The sequence below is a fragment of the Mustelus asterias genome, chromosome 6, assembly GCF_964213995.1.
Source record: "Mustelus asterias chromosome 6, sMusAst1.hap1.1, whole genome shotgun sequence".
Taxonomy (NCBI): Eukaryota; Metazoa; Chordata; class Chondrichthyes; order Carcharhiniformes; family Triakidae; genus Mustelus; species Mustelus asterias.
The window spans coordinates 45,219,269-45,242,568 of NC_135806.1; the positions used below are offsets into that span (position 1 = coordinate 45,219,269).

Consider the following 23,300-nt stretch of genomic DNA (forward strand, 5'->3'; position numbering starts at 1 on the left):
TGGGAGGTAGGCATTAAATGCGTTGTCATGTGGAGTGAAAAATAGGATGAGGTAAATAGGAGGGAGAAGGGTGTGGGGAGGCGTGTGTTGAAAAATATGTGGAAGTCGGGCAGACTCCTGGTGTAGCAGCATAATATAAAACCCAGTGTTCATTAAAGAAGAAATAGCAGCACTGCACTTTGACTTGCATTTAATGCAAGCCTTTCTTTGCAAGAACTGACAAAGAAACTAATGTGAAAGAAACGAGCATTAATTTAAGAAGGTATCTGAGCAAAACAGTACTCAGGAGACAAATATCTATACAATATTAATACAGGCAACTCTTGCAAAGATTAATGAGATACAGCTAGCAATAAATTCGCAGAATCAAAATGTGGCTCTGAAGGAGATATTCAATAAACTAAACTTCAGAAAGAAAGAAACGCAAATGTTGAGCATGTGAGCAATAAGAGAACACAAGTAATAAACAACAAAATTAGGCATTGCACATGATGAATTGCGGTCCAAAGAGGGCAATTGATGGAACAACCAAGGAGAGGTGGCATGAGATCAGTGAGCAAGGGGAAATGGCAGGAGGGAAAGAGACAAACTGATGAAAGATGACTGGTGAGTCAATATGGAGCCAAGAAAGCTAAAAACCACCAGAGAGACAGCTGGCAACGCCATGAAAGTCTTTGGGCACGGAGAGGACAGAGAATTTATAATTACCAAACAAATGTTACTGCCATTTATAAATTTCTTATGCTTAATAATTTGGAACAAAACCAATATATCTCAAGCCGAACTAAGCTAACATTCATTTAAAAAATGCCGATTTCGACTATGGAGATACCATTTTGACTCTAGCGTTTCAAATTAAATTTTTCTATTTTGTCTGAAAGTTACGAATTACTTTTGTTTATGACAAAATATTGTTCACAAATAAACAGTACTTTAAAAAGCACTGCTGGCGAGAAATTGTTTGCAGAAAATAACTATCCCCGCTTAGTGTACACAAATCCCTGAACTTTGATAATTAATATAAATCGATGCCAAGCACAAGTTCTGGCTTCACACATACAGCAGATGTTGTGGTATTGCAGAATGAGTTAAATGTTCCAAGATTTACCAACATATGCTGATAAATATTTTGTAACACTGTGAAACACAATGTGGGGCTAGAGTAACAACTTGCTTTTCAAAATCAGCCAAATATAAACAAATCTAACAGAAAAGCAACACTGTTGACATCCTGCAAATAGACACTGCCATGCCCAAATATTACAATGTTAGCAAACTTTCAAAAAGAGAGAGAGAAATTAATGAGGTGACCTTGATATCAGTTTACTTGTAATGGTGTGGCGGCATTGATCACAGTCCTGTCAATCCCCTTTTCTCTTCCCCGCCTGCCCTCCACCACCGCATCTTGAAATGGGGTAAATTTTATCCACCTGAAACGCTGAAATGTAGAGTGAATCTCCTAGTGAGATTCAACCTCAGGATCTTTTGAGATTCAGTCCAATATTCAAATATTCTGAAATATTCGGCACTTTGAGAGAGAGAAAGGGTCAAATTATTAAATCGCATCAAATTAATATTGATTCCTTACACCTGCTCATATTTTTCCTTTGGGGAGGGATAGCTTAACTAGAATATCTCACCGAATCCGGTTCTCAAAGAAATTCCAATCAATCAGTGAGAGAAAAATCAAGGAATGCCAATGGTCCCCTTCATACACGCAGAGAAATGATCAGATCAAGGCAGGCACATATTGCTTCACTATACTGGGGACAAAGTTTGACAATTTGTCACAGGGGACCTCACGAGAGAAACTGCACAACTTCAGAAACACAACTTCTGTACAGCAGCAGTATAGAACAGACTTGAAGATTAAGGAAAATTGATGTTATCAAAGGTATTTGCAAAAGGCATGCAGAGAAGCCTTTGCAAGGATATTCTCAAAGATATAATTGAAAGCAGAACTGTGGAAAATAGCTTGCTTATGTCATTTAGCGGGAAAGAGAATGTACTGTAGCAAGAAATTTCCATGGACCATATTATGCTCCAATTTGAAAGGTTAACCTTGCACATAACTGCAGAGTAGAGTGGGCAAGGTAGGTGGCTGCATCATTTGAAACCTCACACGGAATAGGATTGAGCTGCCAGAAAGTCTGCGAAAGCTATAGGAATCACAGATGTCAGGGGCCTAAGGATATTAATAATATTTTATATGATTTACTACAGGATATGCTTTATCAACCTGATTATTTGTACTAATTGTGCATGTAATGGCACTATAAGACCCAAATGGATAAGTGTACCTGTGCTTTCATTAATGCTCCATCCCATATCTCCATATGCAAAGCCAGTGGTCTGCAAGTTTCAAAACAATATCCCTGTCTACACCAACAGGGATGGAGTGGAAATGGTTGAAAGCTTCAAATTTCTAGGTGCCCAGATCACCAACAACCTGTCCTGGTCCCTCCACGCCGATGCTATATTTAAGAAAGCCCACAAACGCCTCGATTTTCTCAGGAGGCCAAGGAAATTTGGCATGCCCGCTACGGGTCTCACTAACCTTTACAGGTGCACCACAGAAAGCATCCTTTCTAGATGTATCACAGCTTGGTAAGACTCCTGCTCTGTCTAAGACTGCAAGAAACTACAGAAGGCCATGAATGAAGCCCAATCCATCATGTAAATCAGCCTCCCATTCACAGACTGTGTCTACACTTCCCGCTGCCTCGGAAAAGCAACCAGCGTAATCAAGGATCCCATGCACCCCGGACATGCTCTCTTCCATCTTCTTCTGTCAGGAAAAAGATACAAAAGTCTGAGATCATGTATCAACCAACTCAAGAACAGCTTCTTCCCTGCTGCCATCAGACTTTTAAATGGACCTACCTTATGTTCATAGAGTCATAGAAACCCTACAGTGCAGAAGGAGGCCATTCGGCCCATCGAGTCTGCACCGACCACAATCCCACCCAGGCCCTACCCCCACATATTTACCCACTAATCCCTCTAACCTACACATCTCAGGACTCTAAGGGGCAACTTTTTTTAAAAACCTGGCCAATCAACCTAACCCACACATCTTTGGACTGTGGGAGGAAACCGGAGCACCTGGAGGAAACCCACACAGACACGAGGAGAATGTGCAAACTCCACACAGACAGTGACCCGAGCCGGGAATCGAACCCGGGACCCTGGAGCTGTGAAGCAGCAGTGCTAACCACTGTGCTACCGTGCCGATCTTTCTCTACACCCTAGCTATGACTGTAACACTCCATTCTGCACTCCCTCCTTTCCTTCTCTTTGTACGGTAGGCTTTGTCCGCATAGCATACAAGAAACAAAACTTTTCACTGCATACTAATACATGTGACAATAATAAATCAAATCAAAATGTATTTGTATTAATTGTGAATCACATATATTCTCAATTTAAGTTTTCATTTTTTAACACAAAATTTCCTCTTATTTCAACACACCACATGGCAATTGCACATCAACACTTCACATCAATGCTTCTAAGATCTGTGCGAGAAAGGTTTTGATTTAAATTTAAATTTTGCTGCAATATTATTGACTTAGATATGAATAAGTTTTTTTTTTAAAGAAATTAAGCAAAAAGAGTTTCTTCGCTTTTTCCACTAGGTCTTTGAATAGAAATGGAGTGGGCAGCAGAGGAAAACTGAACATGGAGTCATTTAAATGCAACCCCACTTCTGGGATTTCCAAACAAAAACATAAATACCCAATATATCTGCCCAAATATGCCCTGGAGTGTTGCAATGCATTACAAACAACAGGAATATATGTTTTTTCCTGCAACATTAGTTCCGATCATTAGTGTCACAGCAAAACTGTGCAGCAGGAATGCTATACACCCTCCTTTGGGTCAGCTTTGCAATGGTTTGGAAATCTTAAAGTCCCAAGAGAATGCAACCAAGGGTATTGCCGAACCCTCAAGAGTTTAAAAGAAAATTGGAGGTTTCCTTTCAGGTCTTCCAAAGCCAGGTGGGCTCCATTGCATTGCCAGTCATCGACAACCTGCTGCAAGATTCATCTTCCTCATCCCAAAGCAAGGGTGAGAATTGTGCTGGTCTGCTACTATCTAATCCTTACTCTGGCTACTGGCTCAGATTGAATACACACGGTGTCCTGTCAATTGTACACTGATCTTTCACCACAGTATTTTTAGTGAAATGAAATTTTTAATAAAAATTATGACTCAATTCTGTGTAAAGTAATGCAATGCTCAGGAGTCAAGTCAAAAATAAACAAATGTAATACAATTGACCCCACATTAATATTCCGGTCCATCCTTTGATTATACAATTAAATCAATACTAGCATTTTTATCATGCACCTAAGTAAATAATCCAATGTCACACTGTTTTGTCATATTAATTGGAATTACTTCAGTTAATAATTTGCCAATGTGTTCACAAGTGTCTCCACTGTGCAGCGAACATCAAGCATTCCACACAACAGTACTGATTTCAATACCAGAATTTATGGCATTAGGGAATAACTGTAGTAGTAGAACCAAATCACAATATGAAAAGGAGAAATGTGGTGCAAAGAGATTTTCTAACATTTTTGAACAGAGTTATATCATGACAATAGCGACCTGTTATCACAATCCATATTTGTTGTGGAAATTTGCAGCGTGGGGCCAAATCTTCTGGTCTCCGGATTAGCGGAGACTGTACTCACGACCGAAGATGCCGTCAGGACTCTGCAGAAGCCCTAATGTGCAGATCCGCATGGTAATTATCCAAAAAGTTTCATTTTCTGACAGTAATTCCCCTGCTCCCCAAGACCCTCTGTGAACATCTCAGACCCCAACTAGAATCAAAGACTTGGGATAGTCTAATGCTTGCTGATAGCTAGGGTTTGAAAGATTAATTTTGGTGTGAAGGACAGAGGTAGCATTACACTCATTACACACAAAGTGCTTTCCTAACATTGATAGAGGTCAGTAAAGCATGTCAAGAGGACCCAAGTATTCAGCACTTGATTACTGCTGACCACAGAAATCTCATCCCGAGTGTCCCTTCCATTAGATGGCTCCACAAAGGTCAACGTCAGGCAAATAATTCTGGAGAGAAATTTAACAAATGGTTCAGTTGACAGCAGCAAAGACAAATGATAATTGGTACAAATCTTGGCATGTGTTTGTAGAAGGCACCTTCTGTCAAAATCCCTAAACCAAGGGATCATGTACTACTTTTAGAGCACATGATTAATAAAACGAAGTCCTGGATGAGGATATTTTTCTCTGGGCCTGCATTACCAACTATGGCTAGTGATCATGTATTGGTGAATGGGACATGGATGTTGAGAGCTGAATGTCAGAAGAGAAAGTAGCTTCCCTCTACATCAAGGCAACATTTAACCAAGAAGCTCGAGCAAATAAAAGGTTAATGGGGTTCAAACGGTTTGTTTGGTGCAACACCGGCAAGTCATCAAAGCCCATGAAAATCAATGCAGGCATTCTTCAGGGCAACACCTTTGGCTTAACCACAGTTCCTTAGTCAATGATTCTCCTCTATCACGAAGTCCTGATTGGGGGTCTTTTGTCATGATTCTTCAGGGGTCAGCTCCAGTTACAATTTCTCTGGTAATACAACAGCCCATGCTCATACAGGTTAGTGAGTAGCATTCACACCACATGAATGGCAACCATTGACTGCTTCCAACAGGAAACGGCTTAATCACCTGACCTTTGACAAGGTACCGCATGGTAGGTTGGTGCCTAAGGTTGAATCTCACGGGATCCAGGGCGAGGTATCTAAATGGATACAAAATTGGCTTCTTGACAGAAGCCAGAGGGTGGTTGTCGAGAGTTGTTTTTCAAACTGGAGGCCTGTGACCAGTGGTGTACCTCAGTGATCGGTGCTGGGCCCACTGTTATTTGTCATTTATATTAATGATTTGGAGGAGAATTAAGGGGGCATGGTTAGTAAGTTTGCAGATGACACCAAGATTGGTGGCATAGTGGACAGTGAAGAAAGTTATCTCCGATTGCAATGGGAACTTGATCATTGGGCCAGTGGGCTGACGAATGGCAGATGGAGTTTAATTTAGATAAATGCGAGGTGATGCATTTTGGTAGATTGAATCAGGGCAGGACTTACTCAGTTAATGGTAGGGCGTTGGGGAGAGTTACAGAACAAAGAGATCTAGGTGTACATGTTCATAGCTCCTTGAAAGTGGAGTTACAGGTGGACAGAGTGGTGAAGAAGGCATTCGGCATGCTTGGTTTCAATCGGTCAGAACATTGAATACAGGAGTTGGGATGTCTTGTTAAAGTTGTACAATACATTGGTAAGGCCACACTTGGAATACTGTGTGCAATTCTAGTCATCCTATTGTAGAAAGGATATTATTAAATTAGAAAGAGTGCAGAAAAGATTTACTAGGATGCTACTGGGACTTGATGGATTGAGTTATAAGGAGAGGCTGAATAGACTCGGACTTTTTTCTCTGGAGCGTAGGAGGCTGACCTTACAGAGGTCTATAAAATAATGAGGGGCATAGACAAGGTAGATAGCCAATATCTTTTCCCAAAGTTAGGAGAGTCTAAAACTAGAGGGCATAGATTTAAGGTGAGAGGGGAGAGATACAAAAGTGTCCAGAGGGGCAATTCTTTCACGGAGAGAGTGGTGAGTGTCTGGAACAAGCTGCCAGAGGTAGTGGTAGAGGCGGGTACAATTTTATCTTTTAAAAAGCATTTAGATAGTTATATGGGTACGATGGGTATGGAGGGATATGGGCCAAATGTGGGCAATTGGGATTAGCTTAGGGGTCTTTTTTTAAAAAAGGGCAGCATGGACATTGGGCTGTAAACCTCTATGACCTTCAACAATAGTAGCACTATTGATAAGTTCCCCATCAGAAATATCCTGGGGGCAACTACTCACCAGAAGCTTAACTGTGCATCCACCCCTTCCCTTTTCCCAACATTAGCAGCCATGCTTTCAGCTGCCTAGGACACAAGCTGGATTATTCTCACCTCTTCTCCATCCCTCATGGAGCGGCATGGTAGCACAGTGGTTAGCACTGCTGCCTCACAGCACTAGGAACCCAGTTCGATTCCCGGCTTGGGTCACGGTCTGTGCGGAGTCTGCATGTTCTCCCAGTGCCTGCGTGGGTTTCCTCCGGGTGCTCTAGTTTCCTCCCAGTCTGGAGGATGTCTTGGTTAGGTACATTGGCCATGCTAAATTCTCCCTCAGTGTATCTGAACAGGCACCTAAGGGCTGTGACTAGGGGATTTTCACAATAACTCCATTGCAGTGACGCTAATGAATAAACTTAAAAACAATCTCCTCTCCATCCACTTTTCCTCTTTGGAGACCTTCTATTTGAAGAGATGTTTCATCACTTCACCCAATATCTCCACTTTCAGTTCAGCTTTTGAGATTTTTCTAAGTATATTTCTGTGAAATACTGCAAGGTTCTTCATCCTTAAAGGCTCTATATAAATGCAAATTGGTGTACAATACCTGTAAACAAATATATAAAATATTCAAGATGGATCCCCTCATTTAATTTTTACTTTGTCAATGTTTTTGTGGTCTTGGCGCTGTGAAAGTAAAAATGCTTTTTAAAGATTGTTACAAAGCATTGTGGATATCAGATCCTCGAAAGTAAAAACAGCTTTTTAAAAACATTAAAAAAAAAAAAATCACTGACAAGAGTATCTGAAATGTTATCAGCAGTTAAAAAGCACATTAAAGTTTGGGTGTAAATTTTCATTTTGGCAGCCGAGGCAATAATCTGGTGGGTCAAATCATATTCCCATTATAAGCATCTGTCGGACTTCCATTTCAATGTAATTAAAACGGGGTGGTTTCCATAAAGAGCAGGCAATTGGTCACATCAGAATACTGAGGCATTAAAACAATGTAAATAATGGTGGCTAGGCAAAATACTGCAGTGCCACCAAACATCAGCCCCTCCACTTCCAGCATTCTGAATGGACAATTTCCTCTGCAATACGCTGGTCCACTTTTGTGTTACCCCAACACCTTCTCCCCTTACCATGTGCAAACTCTAGAGATAGAACCTCCACAATTGAGCATCCACACACATTCAGGCTAGAGAATTCCAAAGATTCAAAACCCAGAGTGAAGAAATTTCTCATCTCAGTTGCAAAAAGTCAACCCCTTATCCCAAAATTGTGCCCCCATTTTCTAGACTCCCTTGCCAGAGAAAATGACCTCTCAATGTCAACCCTTTCAGAATTGTGCGCGCTTCAATAAAATCATCTCTCGCCCTTCTAAGCTTGAGTATAGAACTTATTTACTCAGCCTCTCATCATAAGACAACCCTCTCATGAGCCAATTTAGTGACCGTTCACTGTATGGCTTCCATCCTGAAATACGGAATTCAAAATTGCAAACAGTATTTCTGTGGCATACTCAAAGCCACATGCAATTGTAGCAAAACTCCTTCATTCTTGTACTCCAATCCCCTTGCAATGAAATCCAAAATGCCATCTGTTTTTCAAATTGCTTCCATGCATGCTAGCTTGGTTTTCCTTGTACGAGTACACACTAGTCCTCTGGACGCCAAAGTGTACAAGCTTTACATCTTTGAAAAAATGTTCTGTTTTTCTATTATTACTATCAATGAGAAGAACCAAACAGCTGCACAGAAATCAGCAAAACAACAATACAATTTTACTAACAAAGACTCTTCCTGAGGGAAGAAGCTTCCTCTGTCCCACTCTTTATGGGCGCTGAACACCCACAGTGCTATTCAGATATTTTAAACAAACAGAAAATGCTGGAAACTCTCATTTGCTCAGGTAGCAGCTGTGGGACTTGTGTTTGACCAATTAATTAGATTTTATGAGGATGTAATTAGTAAGGTAGATAACAGGAATCAGTAGACATGGTTTGCTTGAATTTCCGTGTTTTTAAAAAGTTGTTTTGAAAGATGTGGGCATCGCTGCAAGGCCAGCATTTGTTGCCCAAACCCAATTGTCCTTGAGCTGAACAGCTTGCTGGGCTATTTCAGAGGGCAGTTAAGAGTCAACCACATTACAGTGGATCTGGAGTCATATGTTGGGGCAACATGGTGGCAAGGGGCAGCACAGTGGCAAGCACTACTGCCTCACAGCACCAGGGACCCAGGTTTGATTCCTGGCTTGCGTTACTGTCTGTGTGGAGTCTGCACGTTCTCCCAGTGTCTGTGTGGGTGTCCTCAGAGTGCTCTGGTTTTCTCCCACAGTCTGAAAGACGTGCTGGTTAGGTGCATTGGCCACGCTAAATTCTCCCTCAGTGTACCTGATGCGGAGTGTGACGACTAGGGGATTTTCACAGTAACTTCATTGCAGTGTTAATGTAAGCCTGCTTGTGACACTAATAAATAAACTTCAAACTTAAGCATGTAGGCCAGAATGGATAAGGATGGCAGATTTTCTGCCCTACAGGACATCAGTAAATCGGATTACAATGATAGCTTCATGGTCACCATTACGGAGGCTAATTTTCAATTTCAAACTTTACTCATTGAACTTCAAATTCCACCAGCTGCCATGAATCAGATTGGCAAAGGTAGCTTGGATAATGAGTTCACAGAATATATTCAGGGCAATGTCTTAGAACAATAAGTTCTCACACCAGCCAGGCAGCAGCCTATTCTAGACTTGGTAATGTATAACGAGACAGAATTAAATTAATAACCTCACAGTAAAAGGAGCCTCTAGGCAACAGCTATTATAACATGATGGAATTTTATATTTAGTTTGAAGGTGAGAAGTGTCTCTCTAAGACTAGTGTTTTAAACTCAATTATCAGGGTATAAAGACAGATGTAGGCTGAAGTGTACTGGGAAACTAGGTTAAAAGGTCCAACAGTGAATATGCAGTGGCAGATATGTAATAACTTTCAACGAAAGATTTATCCCTGTGAGAAAGAAAGACTCTGAGAAAGATGCATCACCTTTGACGAAATAACCAAAGTTAAGGAAGACATCAAATTGAAAAAAAAACGGCACAAATCTGCAACGCAGGGAGTGGGGGTAAATGGGCATTATCAACTTGGCAGGTTGGTGAATAACTTCAAACACCACGTTACACTCCATCTGCTATCTTGTTGCCCATCCACGTAATTGGTCTCCATCTCTTTGTAGCCTGTGTCCGCCTCATAGCTTGCATTCCCAGCTCTGAATCATCAGCAAACTTAGATGCATTATTCGGTCCCTTCCTTCAAGTTATCCACAAAGACTGCAATGAGCTGATGTCCCAGTATTGATCTTTGCAACACTCCACTGATTACAGCCAGCCAACTTGAAAATACCCATTTTCTTTACTCTTCAAAAAAATCTAACTAATAGCACTCTACTGCAGCTACCTGACAATGAAAATTTCTGCATTTTCTATTTATATTTAAAGTATCTGAACAGCACTGTGGTTGCATATAAAAAAGTGTATGCCAGAGGAAGCATCTTTGTTAGTCATATAGCTGCAGAGAAATCAGCAACCTGCTGTTTCCTGGTTATGTTATTGCTGTTGATTGAGAAGTTAATAAAACTAACTGAAAGCTTCCCAAAGCTGCTTCACATTTGCTATCTATGTCCATTTCCTCAAGGTGCAGACAACATTGTGGACTTTTACTTTTGAGTATGTTTCAGGCAGGAAGTAACAGTGGCTAGTTAAATTCCTTCCCAGCCTCATTTGAATATAGTAGGTCCACATCCCACCCAGAATGGATGTGAACAAGGTCATAGAACCCCTACAGAGCAGAAGAGGCCATTCAGCCCATCGAGTCTGCACTGACTCTCTGACAGAGTGTGTTACCCAGGCCCTTTTCCCCCCACCCTATCCCTGTAACTACAGTTCCAGAGGATAATCCATCTAACCTACACATCTTGGGACACTAAGGGGCAATTTAGCATGGCCAATCCACCGAACCTGCACATCTTTGGACTGTGGAAGGAAACCGAAGCACACGGAGGAAACCCACACAGACACTGAGAGAACATGCAAACTCCACACAGACAGTGACCCAAGGCCAGAATTGAACCCATTCCCTGGAGATGTGAGCCCTATTGATGCAGATTGGTTGCTGGTGGACGGGAGGCGAGAGAAGGGGTGCAGGGAGAGCTTCTTCTCACCTGCCCGGCAAGTGGTACGTGAGGAATTTTAGAGGGTCTTGTGGGAGAAAAAGGATGGCACACGAGGCCACAATCTTCTTTAGTGGGGCACAGAGGGACACTCCTAGAATTTAGCCTTGCTTGAAAGGTCTGTTCAGTCCTCAGGCAAGCCAAGATCTACTTTGGAGAAAGCCTTCCCATTTAACAACCTGTTTAAAAAATAGATGGGTCTTATTGACAGAATAAGACACCAGTTTTCATAAAGTAGCGTGGCTACTGCCTCATTGCCTCAGACTTCTCCACCTGCAAGTTAGTCAGGATCCAAGCATGTAAATAACTGACTTATTTTTAACTGCGTGCCTGCCCATCTGTTTTTAAGGGAGGAAAAGTATAAATATCTAACCTGACTTTCGAGTAAGACAATAATATCTTTTTGGACAACCTGCTGCATTCAAGAAGGGGAAAAGGATTGACAGGTTGCCAGACAGGTGTTTACACCTGAGGAGATCAACAAGGGCTATCCTTACAATGTCCCTGACATCCATACTGGAGATAAGAAACCAGATTGCAAGCCTGTGGTTTTCCAAATGAGGCTCTCACTGAAGCTTGCAGATTTCTGCAGTCAAAATCGTCTCAACTTCATCAACAGAGACAGTTCCATCAGTCACAGTCAAGGTGACCGCAATGTGGGTCATTCAAAACAACTGCAGGAACTAATCAGCCAACTCCGCTAACCTGCAATGCACAGTTGTAATATGATGGCTACAAATCCATGACTTGTTCAGTTATCCAATTTATCAATTTGCCACTGCAAATAGAAAAGTGTGTTTTCTGGCTGGGTTCCTTAAAGTGCAGAGCTATTACCAATGCTACTGCCTTCGCATCAGAAAAAGGTTCCACTTCATCAATGCACAGCCAGTCCAGAACCACATGCATCAAATTATGCACAGTAATGTTTTCCATCCATGTAGTTTGTTCATTTTATTGTAATCCACCATTATTTGAAGATCACAAAGTTTGAGTGCCGAAGATGTGAAGAGCTATATTGTAACTTGAGTCCTGATCTCGCGTACTATCAGTATCCTTAAAGAATGGTCATGCATCATCAGGCCAAGTACTGCACTACAGTGTGGCAAAGGTACATTTACACACCGTTGCGCTAAAGGCTCTTACCACACAGCTGGCTGCAGAAAATATGTGGTGAGGGTTGGGGGAGGTGTAAAAAAAGCTGCTGATTATACACCTTGCCTGACTTTTCATTGACGGAAGTAGAAAGGTGAACTCAGTTGGGTGCACGACTGGTGTGAGATTCATTTCTGCACACTACCTTGTCAATTTCACGTGAAGTATCAACCAAATGCTGACACACTCAAGAATCAAAAACCATATCTTGAGAAAGCTTACAGAATAACACACAAGTATAGAATTATCTCAATTACTCTCACTCTTAAATGAAGACCTCTGAATATAATGAAGTAGCCTAACCTGTTTGATTCATAGCAAGCCAGTAATAAATATATGATCTCCATAGAGATGATAGCTTTTAAAAAGAGATTTTGAACTTCCAGTTACTAAAAGCACCAGTGACTAAATGCAATTTTCTTTTTGTAGATAACTTGTACCTTCAATGACAAACAGGAACATTTTCCTTTTATACTAATCACACATCTTGATCTCTATGGAATTTCAGTCCTTTCAGTAAACAGTCCACAGTTGCTTCCAGTTTGCACTGGGTTCCAGTGTTCCAGCTTTGCTCACTAGCAACCTCAAGTGACCATTTTAAAAAAGTCCACCACTAGTAGTAAAGCCTGTTCCAATGATTCTTCTTCCCTCGTCATGCCAGAACAAATCTCCTGGAATCCTCAGTTGGTTGAAGACTAGAGATCTTCTCTGTCACGCATCTGGCTGTGGTAGCTCACAAAAGGCAAGCAACCTTTTATCCCTGCTAACCATATCAACCTTCCACTGCCTATCTGGGCTATTCATTGATTTTTTTTTAGGGAAGCCTGTAACCTGATCTCAAAAATGATATCCTCCACCCTTGTCACCCAGACCCTTTCACCTTGGAAGTAAATGAACAGCTCACAGCACAATGGTTTACAATCTGGGATCTCTCTCGGATTTGGGGAAATTCAAGGGTCTACCTTGAATCGCTCCAAGATTTACTGAAAAGAAACTGCAAGATACCTTGCCTTTTCTTCTCAGTAAAATGAACCAAGCCTTTTTTGATCTCGAATAATCAAACAACCCAAGTTTACAATCAGAACAGGTTATATGACCCATCTTCATTTACCCTAAAATGGTCGTAAAACATGATAATCTTACAAACCTCATAATTATAACTACATATAAATATGCAGTGATGTTAATTTAAATGACACGGACACATTAAAGTCTAAATGCATTTCAACTATTTGTTGATGCTCTTCTTGTTGTTTTCCTGCTGGAACTTAGGCTCCCAAGAGTTTAGTTTTAAGTTTCAAGATCATTACTAAAGCCGATGGGTTTCCTATTGGGAATCTTCTATTTAGCCTTTTTAGATTAAGAACAGGAGGGATACTCAGACATGAGATGCCTTGTGCCCATCTGCTGGTGTCTGGAAACCTGCAACTCCACATCTACTTTGAACCAGATTTTGAAGGTGGGGTGGGATGGGTGGTTCCAGCACAAACTCGAAACAGACAGAAGCTTATTTTGTATAACCAAGTAAAAAAAGAGGAAATTACTTTCCATCCCATAATCATGTCAGAAAATAAAGTTTACAATATGCTAATGGAAAGAACATCTCATACAGATCATTAGGAAGAAGAGTATTCAAGTGATTTTGAAGTCTTAAAAACCGTTCCCGTAAAATCTCATTTAGTGCTGACACACCAGTTTTTTTTAAATTGGCCCCTGTTTATTTATTGACATCCTATGGTTTATTAATAGTGATTGGCTCACCTGATAGAGAAGGGGAAAATTTTTCTGAAGTGTACTCATGAGTAAGCGCAGATCAGAATGCTTCTAACCCAGCAAGGAAGGAGGTATTGCTGGATCTGGTTCTGAAGTGGGCCCAGTGTCAATACAGGTTTAAATTAGAAAGGAACTATCCAGGGCAAAATTAATCTTTTTCCGGACAGGGCCAATTTTAGTGGGATGAGATCTCTCTCCTTATCTGAGGAAAGATATACTGGCATTGGAGGCAATCCAGAGAAGGTTCACTATGTTGATCCCAGGTATGGAGGGATTTTTTTTGATGAGGAGAGGTCGAGTATGTTGGGTCTGTACTCATTGGACTTTAGAAGAATGAGAAGCGACCTTATCGAGACAGATTAGGATTCTCAGGGCCTTGGCAGGGTAGATGCTGAGAGGCTGTTTTCCCCTTGTGGGAGAAGCTGGGACTAGAGGGTATAATCTCAGAATAAGGGGTCACAGAGACGAGGAGAAATTTCTTCTCTCAGAATGTAGTGAATCTGTGGATTTTTTTTTATGATGTGGAGATGCCGGCGTTGGACTGGGGTAAACACAGTAAGAAGTTTAACAACACCAGGTTAAAGTCCAACAGGTTTATTTGGTAGCAAAAGCCACACAAGCTTTCGAGGCTCTGAGCCCCTTCTTCAGGTGGGAGAAGGGGCTCAGAGCCTCGAAAGCTTGTGTGGCTTTTGCTACCAAATAAACCTGTTGGACTTTAACCTGGTGTTGTTAAACTTCTTACTGATTTTTTTTTACTGCAGAGAGCTGTAGAGATATGTTCAAGGCTGAGATAGACAGATATTTAATCAGTAAGGGAATCAGGGTTATGGGGAGATGACAGTTAGAATATGCTTACTACCTCTTGGGGAAGAGGGTAGGCGAGGCTCTCATATGAAATACTGCAGTTTTAATATAAAGCTTCATCAAATCACCATCTAAATAGAAGGAGAAACCAACTCAAAGTATTCCAGACCGAAGCATCAGAAGAAAGTTTCAACAGACACCTGGTATTATATTATTTGAGAGTGACTATACTCTAATGATTTATTTCATTATTCCTGAATGAATCTTGTAATTTGGACAGCATTCTATTGGGGAGTTTATTCAGTTTGTTAATTGTTTTAATCAGGTTGTCACCAGATCTAAAAAATAAAGACCTGTTAATTGTTCATGATAGAGAGTGACAGATCCTGCTTCAATTCAGCAAAACCAATAGCTTCCTACTATCTCACAAACACTTAAGATTACGAGGAGAGGTATATCCCTTTGGGGGGGGGGGGGGGGGGGGGTATATGCCTTTGGGGGGGGGGTTTTTTCCAAAATCGTGCAGAGGGAAACATCATCTCCACGTCGTAACACTAGGAACAATGTGGACACAAAAGTGAATCAGGGACTTCAGTTATGAATAATTTGCAGAGGCTGGGGCTGTTCTCTTTAAAAAAGGAGAGGAGATTTGAAAGGAGTGTTAAAATGGATGAACGGTTTGGCCAGAGTAGATGGGGAGAAATTGTTCTCATTTTGGAAAGAAGAATCAGAGGACACTGATTTAAGGGATTGGCAATAGAACCAAAGGCGATAGGTGGAAACATTTTTTTATGGTTACAATCTGGAATGCACTGCCTAAAGAAATCTAGTGGAAGTAGACCCAATCATGGCTTTCAAATGGAAATTGAGTAAATATCTGAAGGAAAAACCTTTCAAGGTTATAAAGGTAAGGGCAGGGGAGCGGGACCAGCCAGTACAAATATGACGAGCTGAATGGCCTCCTTTTGAGAAATGTTAACATACCCTCTGCAAAAAAAGAGTACAATACCTTGCATTGATAATCATGAGACTGGCAGAATGGCATCACTATGACATATGAAGGCCTAACTAATCACTGTGCAGGGAGAGACACCTCAATCACACCATGTTATATTTCACATTACCATACAAGAGGCATGCCAGGGTGATCAGAAATAAAAACAGGAAGTAATGGAGAAACCTGGCTGATCTGGCAGCAGAGATTCAGACTTAACAGGCAGAATTCTCCCATTTTATGAAGTCCACGGCAGGGGCAAGAACATGGGAGTGTTCCTGCAAAGGCTGGTGGGAAAACCTGCAAAAGTCCTCTGGCTCTGACCTCATTAATTATGTACTGAGTGGTTCACACTGTTCTGTGGCAGGGAAGGTCTGGATGGTGCATAGTCCATCGTCATGTCTAGGTGTCATATTGACAAGGCGCCCAAAATCACTGAAGCAGTATTGAAGTAAGAAAGTGGACCTCCTGAAAATTGGGAGAGATCTTCCGAGAGCACTCAGGAGACCGGAAGATGTACCGCCTGAGAGCAAAGGTGGTTCTCCATGGACACAGTGGCTAGAAAATGGATCCCCACTAGGACACCTAATCTGGGAGATCCACCTGCACATGCACTCCGGCCTCCTTCAATGTTGTTCCAGGGTCACCAGCTTTCATCCTGAACCCTCCGGAGGCTGTCCCTGACATTGTTCAGGAGAGTTTTGACATCTGCCCGCCATGCTGTTCCAAACACCTTTCATGCCAGTGTGTTTTTCTGCTGACATCATGGGGAAGATGGCATGCGAGGTCAGGTCTTCTTGAGCTGCATCCCATTAGCGGGATACAAATGAGGTGCATTCTGGCTTCTGACGGGTTTTCTGCCATGCCATGGTGGGCACCAGCAGAATATCCCGATGTAAATTTCACATCAGTGTGAAACTGATTTCTAGCCCCTCACTATATTCTCCATTCACACCCATCATCAAGCCTGTAGTTGGGGGCTTGGGAGAATTCTGTCCAACTTCCAAATGACTCTTTATTATATGCTAGAGTGATCTACAGTTAGAGATCCAAATGGGAAGCATTCACAATTTCTGTAGGCCCTGAAGAACCTACCCAAGAACATCCAAGGGATATTCTCATGGTCAGTGTCAGCAGAGGGCCAGATACCAGGATGTGTCACTGGCAACTATTGTGCAGCATAGAGGTTTGTATATACACATGAACAGCAATGTCAGTTACTGCTTGAAATTTGGCTGAACCTTCTTGCAAGTTGCAATGTTGACCTAGTCATGGTTCTGTGAAGGGAGCAACACCAGAGAATGGAGTTTTCACTTGAGTTTCAGGCAGATCTTAAAACCATGCAAAACAACTCAGAACCGTTTTACCCTTAAAAAGGGAACACTTCGTCCCAAATTTTCTGATTGAAGGCATTGATTTCTTGCAGGAGATATTGTTACAGTACAGCAATGATGCCAGTGTATTTATCCAGGTGGCCATTTACACGTACAAATCTTGAGGAGTGAGCATCTTTAATCATAAAAGGACTGAACAACTGAAGTGAACGCTATCATTTAATCTCCGCATAGTCATTTGTCTTCCCAGTATGCATTTTGCAAAGCATGCTGGCCCAAACCAAGGCTAGGCCCAGCCGAGATCAGCTAATGGAGGAGAATCCAGGAATTAGTAGAGTGATTTTCTGGCTTATTTGACGAACGTTTACACTAAATAGTGCCTTTCCCACTAGACATTGGGCCACACAAATTGCATGTTGTGGTAAAGGGATTCAATGCAGGGAAGTCCGGTCCACATTAAAATCAGAAGGGTGGAGTAAGATGGGAAGCAGGATGACACCTCGTTATTGAACAACACAAAGATCAACACATTTTTAAACATAAATAATTAGAAAAATCACTGAACCGGATAGCATAATTGGACTCAGGAGAAATAATGTATTTTTAAAGAGAAAAGGGACAAAAGGTGGTGATGTAGTCAGTTTGAAAACAATCAAAGATGGACTTAATAGTTTTAACCTATTGCTAAAATATCCCTTTCCCTTCTTTTCTATAGTAAATATACTATATATTAGTACACGATGGCACAACTGCTTTACAGCGCCAGGGACCTGGATTCGATTCCCGGCTTACGTCACTGCCTGTGTGGAGTTTGCACATTCTCCCCCTGTCTGCGTGGGTTTCCTCCAGGTGTTCTGGTTTCCTCCCACAGTCTGAAAGACGTGGTTTGGTGCAGTGACCTTTACAGGCGCCGGACTGTGGCGATGAGGGGAATTTCACAGTGACTTCATTGCAGTGTTAATGTAAGCCTTACTTGTGACATTTATATCTGGCAGAGAAATGCAAGGCTGGAATTCAGTGCAGTGGCCTGATGATGTCAACTGCCCAAAGGAGATCAAAACAATTTAATAGAAAAAAATTCCCTGCTACCCATAACACGTTTTTACGTGACACACTGTATATTTTTCTCAAATGGAGCTGTTTTTGTTTCATATTGTGCAGAAGGCAAATCAAGGATTGCAGATGCATGATGGAAGCGAAGGTCAAACTTGAAGTTACATGTTGCAAAGCTTTTTCAGTGGTAACATTTAATTATTAGGATAGTGCACACACAAGGGCAGGGATGCCAGCTGTCCCTCAGCTATTTATCACTTCTGAGAGCTTTCATTGGCTTGTGGCAAGACTTCCTATACTCGAGAGGAAATCCCACCTCAAAGAGCTGCCATCCAATCTGATCAGCTGGTAGGTCTATACCAGCGCTGCCACCAGGTGTAGTAGCCACTGCTAGGACCACATCTAGTTCCAGCAAAAACAGACCAGGATCAACCCTTTGTTTGGAGTGAGGTGGTGGTGTTTTGTATTTTGAGACATGACACTTGGAAAGCACTGGGTTAAAAATGAACAATCTTTATTTGTGGTGTTGAGATCTCTTCCATGGCTGCGGCTTCTCTCCGTATCCCACTCTGCATCTAATAACATCACTTCCGTTTGCATACGATTCCCACAATGAGCCAGTAGGACAAATGGATAACATTCCTTTCCCCCCTTAACTTAAAATCTCCAAAATGAGTTCAACATGAATAGTCAATTAATTAAATGTCTATAAGGAGGATGTGGAAGCGCTGGAAAGAGTGCAGAGGAGATTTACCAGGATGCTGCCTGATTTGGAGGGTAGGTCTTATGAGGAAAGGTTGAGGGAGCTAGGGCTGTTCTCTCTGGAGCGGAGGAGGCTGAGGGGAGACTTAATAGAGGTTTATAAAATGATGAAGGGGATAAATAGAGTGAACGTTCAAAGACTATTTCCTCAGCTGGATGGAGCTATTACAAGGGGGCATAACTATAGGGTTCGTGGTGGGAGATACAGGAAGGATATCAGAGGTAGGTTCTTTACGCAGAGAGTGGTTGGGGTGTGGAATGGACTGCCTGCAGTGATAGTGGAGTCAGACACTTTAAGAACCTTTAAGTGGTTATTGGATAGGCACATGGAGCACACCAGAATGATAGGGAGTGGGATAGCTTGATCTTGGTTTCAGATAAAGCTCGGCACAACATCGTGGGCCGAAGGGCCTGTTCTGTTCTATGTTCTATGTATTAGTACGTCAGATGGTGTTAACCCCACTGACGTTACCTGTGTGAGTGACTCAAAATCCCGAAGGATAACTTGAAACACTGGTTCTTAGTGGTGTATATTAGTTTGGAATAATGTTGAGGAACTATGAACCAGTCCAGTCAGTGTGTAAATAACTAATGAAGAATATTAAAGTAAAAGAATATACAAGAAAGATTAATACACACTGACATTTAAATAGATGAACTAAATACACTGTTTTATCCGAAATTGCTTCTTGTTCCCAAAATATCCCCATGTTCTCAAAACTCACTGAGACAACCCTTTACCCAAACATCCAATTTAATAACTCTAGAAGTCACATCCAGCTGATAGTTACCACGCAATACAGCTTAGATGACTAAGTCTGGCAAAATGTATTTTCCTGGTTCAACAAAAGCACAAAACTACATCTCTTGGGGGAAAATGTCTGCAATCCGTCATTGCCTTGGTCATAGATGGAACTGGCCTCTCTGAAGATTAGATGGAGATGGCCTGTCTGACCGCTGGATGGAAAACTAGCCTGCTTCCCCGAGGGTGCTAGCAGTTATATTGCTCTGGTTCTTTGATATTCCACCTTGTGGATTGGGTTGTCTACATCTCGGAAATTCCTTGCCTTTAGAAGTTATCGTTTGTATAGCCCAACTGATCTCTGGGAAACAATGTTTCTGATGTGGCAGTTCACACCTCAAATTTTGCTAGACACTCACTAATCTTGATACTGGGCAAATTGCATCGCATTATTCCTCTAGATGCCTGCTAATCTTGTTACTTGTCTGTTATTTTGTTTCCATCTCAAGTTCAAGTGTTTACCTCATTACCTGCCCAAATTCCTAATGGTCTGGAGGTCGTTATTCAGTCGACAATGAACCTCTGCGTCTTTTCCCCACTTGCGTTATCGGTGGTTGGTTTAACCCAGCTGACATCAGTGGGGAGAAGACGGCGCCAAAGGTTCACTGCAGGAATTAGAGGTTGTCTCTGTATCAGAACAGATGGTAACGTATTGACTTCCTCAACGATGTCTGGTGGGGCATTGGGGCTGTGTGGTATTGGGGCTGTTGGAAAGTCCTGACTAGGTAAGCCTGAATCTGAATTTTCAACAGGCTCCATTTTTAACGGATCTGTTTTTCCAGCCAGTAACTGGTCTGCACATCTCCTCCAGATTATGAAGCGGACAGTGCAAGAGACAGGCTCAGTCTGCACAATAGTGGTGGTAATCCATTTCTCTCCTGTGGAGTAGTTGCGATCAAAAACTCACTGCCCTTGGTGGAAAATTCTGGGTGCGGTCTTCCCCATCATTCATGCCACACTCGTGTTGCAACGAAGTTGGAGAATTTGGTGGCCAGCCAAATCTCCGTTCAGTACAGCGGGATGAGAAAATCCTGCCGGCATCAGTGATGGTAAGATTCCGGCCTGTTTTACCTTGCCTTCCCGCTCTACCACTTGTGCTTGTTGTTGCTGTCGCACACTCTCAGTTTTTGGGGGTTTAAAAAGATCAAATGCAGAACAAAGCTGCCTTTTAATCATAAGGTAGGCAAAATAGGTCTTTGTCACGGAAGGTGCTGCTGGTCTACTTGAATACAAGAATGTGTTAAGGTGTTTGATAAGTGAAACTTGTTCCTTGGTTGATGTCAAAGTGTTTCAGGTTCAGATCAGGTGATATGCTAGTCCATTAGTAGCAGGGTGATCGAGTGCAGAAGTAATGTGTTGAATACTGTTTTCATGTAGGAAGTTCTCAAATTACTGCAAAACAAACTGAGGGCCGTTGTTGCTCACCAGCTGTTCAGGAAATCCAAAGCGACCAAGTACTTCTCCCAGCTTCTCAGGCGAGGTAGATATCATTAGTGACCTCTGGCCATTTGGTGAGAGCATCAACCATTACTAAGAATATATGCCCTTTGAAAGGTCCTGCAAAATCCACATGCACAAATTGCCAAGCCTCTTCAGGCCATTCCCTTGGATGCAGCGGTTCTCAGGTTTCTTACCTTCGCACAAGAACATGTTCTAGCTTTTTCCTTGATCTCCACATCAAGTCCAGGTAATCAGAAATAACGTTTTGCTATTTCTTTCGTGTGTACAACTCTGCAGTGAACCTCATTAGTATCTCGAACACCCATTTCCACAATGGTGGCAGAATAATCACACTGAGCCCCCATAGAAAACCTCCTGACTGTACTGACAGCACCATTCTGCTGTAATAGTGTCATTTCAGGTTCGGTGTTAGTTCCAAAGTCTTTCCTCGTAAAACCATATCCATCACTTCAGAGAGCATTGGATTGCCCAGAGTATGTTTTCTCACTTGCTTAGAAGTGACAGGTGCATTATCTACTTGTTCATAGTAGAAGATAGTCCCCTTCGAGCAGTCCAAAGAACTCCCTGGTAGTGGCAATCTGTAAAGTCCATCCATGTTACAATGTAGACTTGACAGTCTGTACTTAAATGGTGCAAGTATGTGCAGACAAGAGCAATGCCCATCTTTGCATTCTACTTACCGCAAGTTACAGAATTGCCGTGCGTGGTTAAAAATGGATCTCTCCCATACAGGAACTGATGGAATTTCTAGACTCCGGAAATGATTCCTTGTGCTTCCTATTCAATCTGGGTATAGTTACTCGCAGCTATATTCAAGGTTCGAGAAGCAAAAGTAATAGGTCTTTCTTCACCCAATGGCATGATGTGGGACACCACCGCTCATACACCATAATGGGTTGCATCACAAGCTAACTCTAAGGGTAGAGAAGAATCAAAGTGCACGAGAGCTTCAGACTTGAATAACTTTTTTTTGGCTCACGTGAAGTCATTATTGCATTGATCTGACCACTTCCACAACAGGTTATGTAACAGTTTCAGAATTGTTGTCATGTTTGGAACAAATCTTCCATAATGGTTCAACAATCCCAGGAAGGAACATAATGGACTTGTATTCTGAGGTGTCAGCATCTCTAATGGCCTTAACCTTAAAAGGATATTTATGAAGGCCAGTGGCATTAATCATGTATTTCAAATACTCAACGGAGGATTGCAAAAACACACCTATCCTTACAAACTCTCAGACCATAGTCTTCCAATCTCTGGAGAGTGGCATCCAAGTTTCAAAAGGTATTCCTCTTCATCTCTTCCCGTGATTAGGATATCATCCAGATGGCACTATTCAGCTCAGTCCACTCAGGATCCGATCCATTGCCCCTTGAAACAATGCGGGAGCAAATGTGATACCAAATGGCAATCTGTACTGGAACCTTATAGATCCGCCTTTCTTGATGACTGGAACAATAAGCGTGACCCATTCACTGATGCCAACAGGTTCCAGAATTCCAGTCTTCACCAGCCACTTCAAGTCAGCCTAATAGCATATGGTACAGACCTTGCCTTAAAACATTTTGCTTGGCTTCCTTTCATTTTCAGTTTGACTGCAATGTTTTTCATGCTTTCTAATTTTCCATCAAAAAACAGTGTACTTTTCTTTGAGGCCTGATTCTCCATTGGTTATCATGTTGACTTCAGCCCAGTTCAGCCGCATCTTCTCCATCAATGCACGACCCACCAATGCTGGGTGGTTTCCCTTCACTATACGTAGAGGCAAATCGGCTGTTTGCCCATTGAATTGCACAATCACTTCAATGCGGCCCTTCGGGGGAACTATTTCTCCTGTGTATATGTCTTCAGTACTATCCTTGATGGCTCTAAGGGAATGTGTTTTGTGTTTCTCATTGTAGAAAGCTTCTGGCACCAGGGAGACTGCTGTCCCAGTGTCAAGTTCCATCCTCACTGCTTATCCTTCCAGCCAGTAGAGTGACCCCCCATATTTGTGGATGAGCAATGGCTAGCACATGTAGTGATAGTTCCTCCTCAGA

General features: G+C 42.0%; 1 protein-coding gene across 1 annotated transcript in view; it reads right to left on the reverse strand.

Moving 5' to 3' along the window:
• The window catches only part of LOC144494654 (sodium/potassium/calcium exchanger 2-like), a 285,657-nt gene that overhangs the window by 212,820 nt on the left and 49,537 nt on the right, over nt 1-23,300 (reverse strand). The window contains exon 2 of the mRNA XM_078213857.1: nt 5,019-5,057. Within this exon, the coding sequence (XP_078069983.1) occupies nt 5,019-5,057 (39 nt within the window). The remainder of the gene's footprint in view (nt 1-5,018; nt 5,058-23,300) is intronic.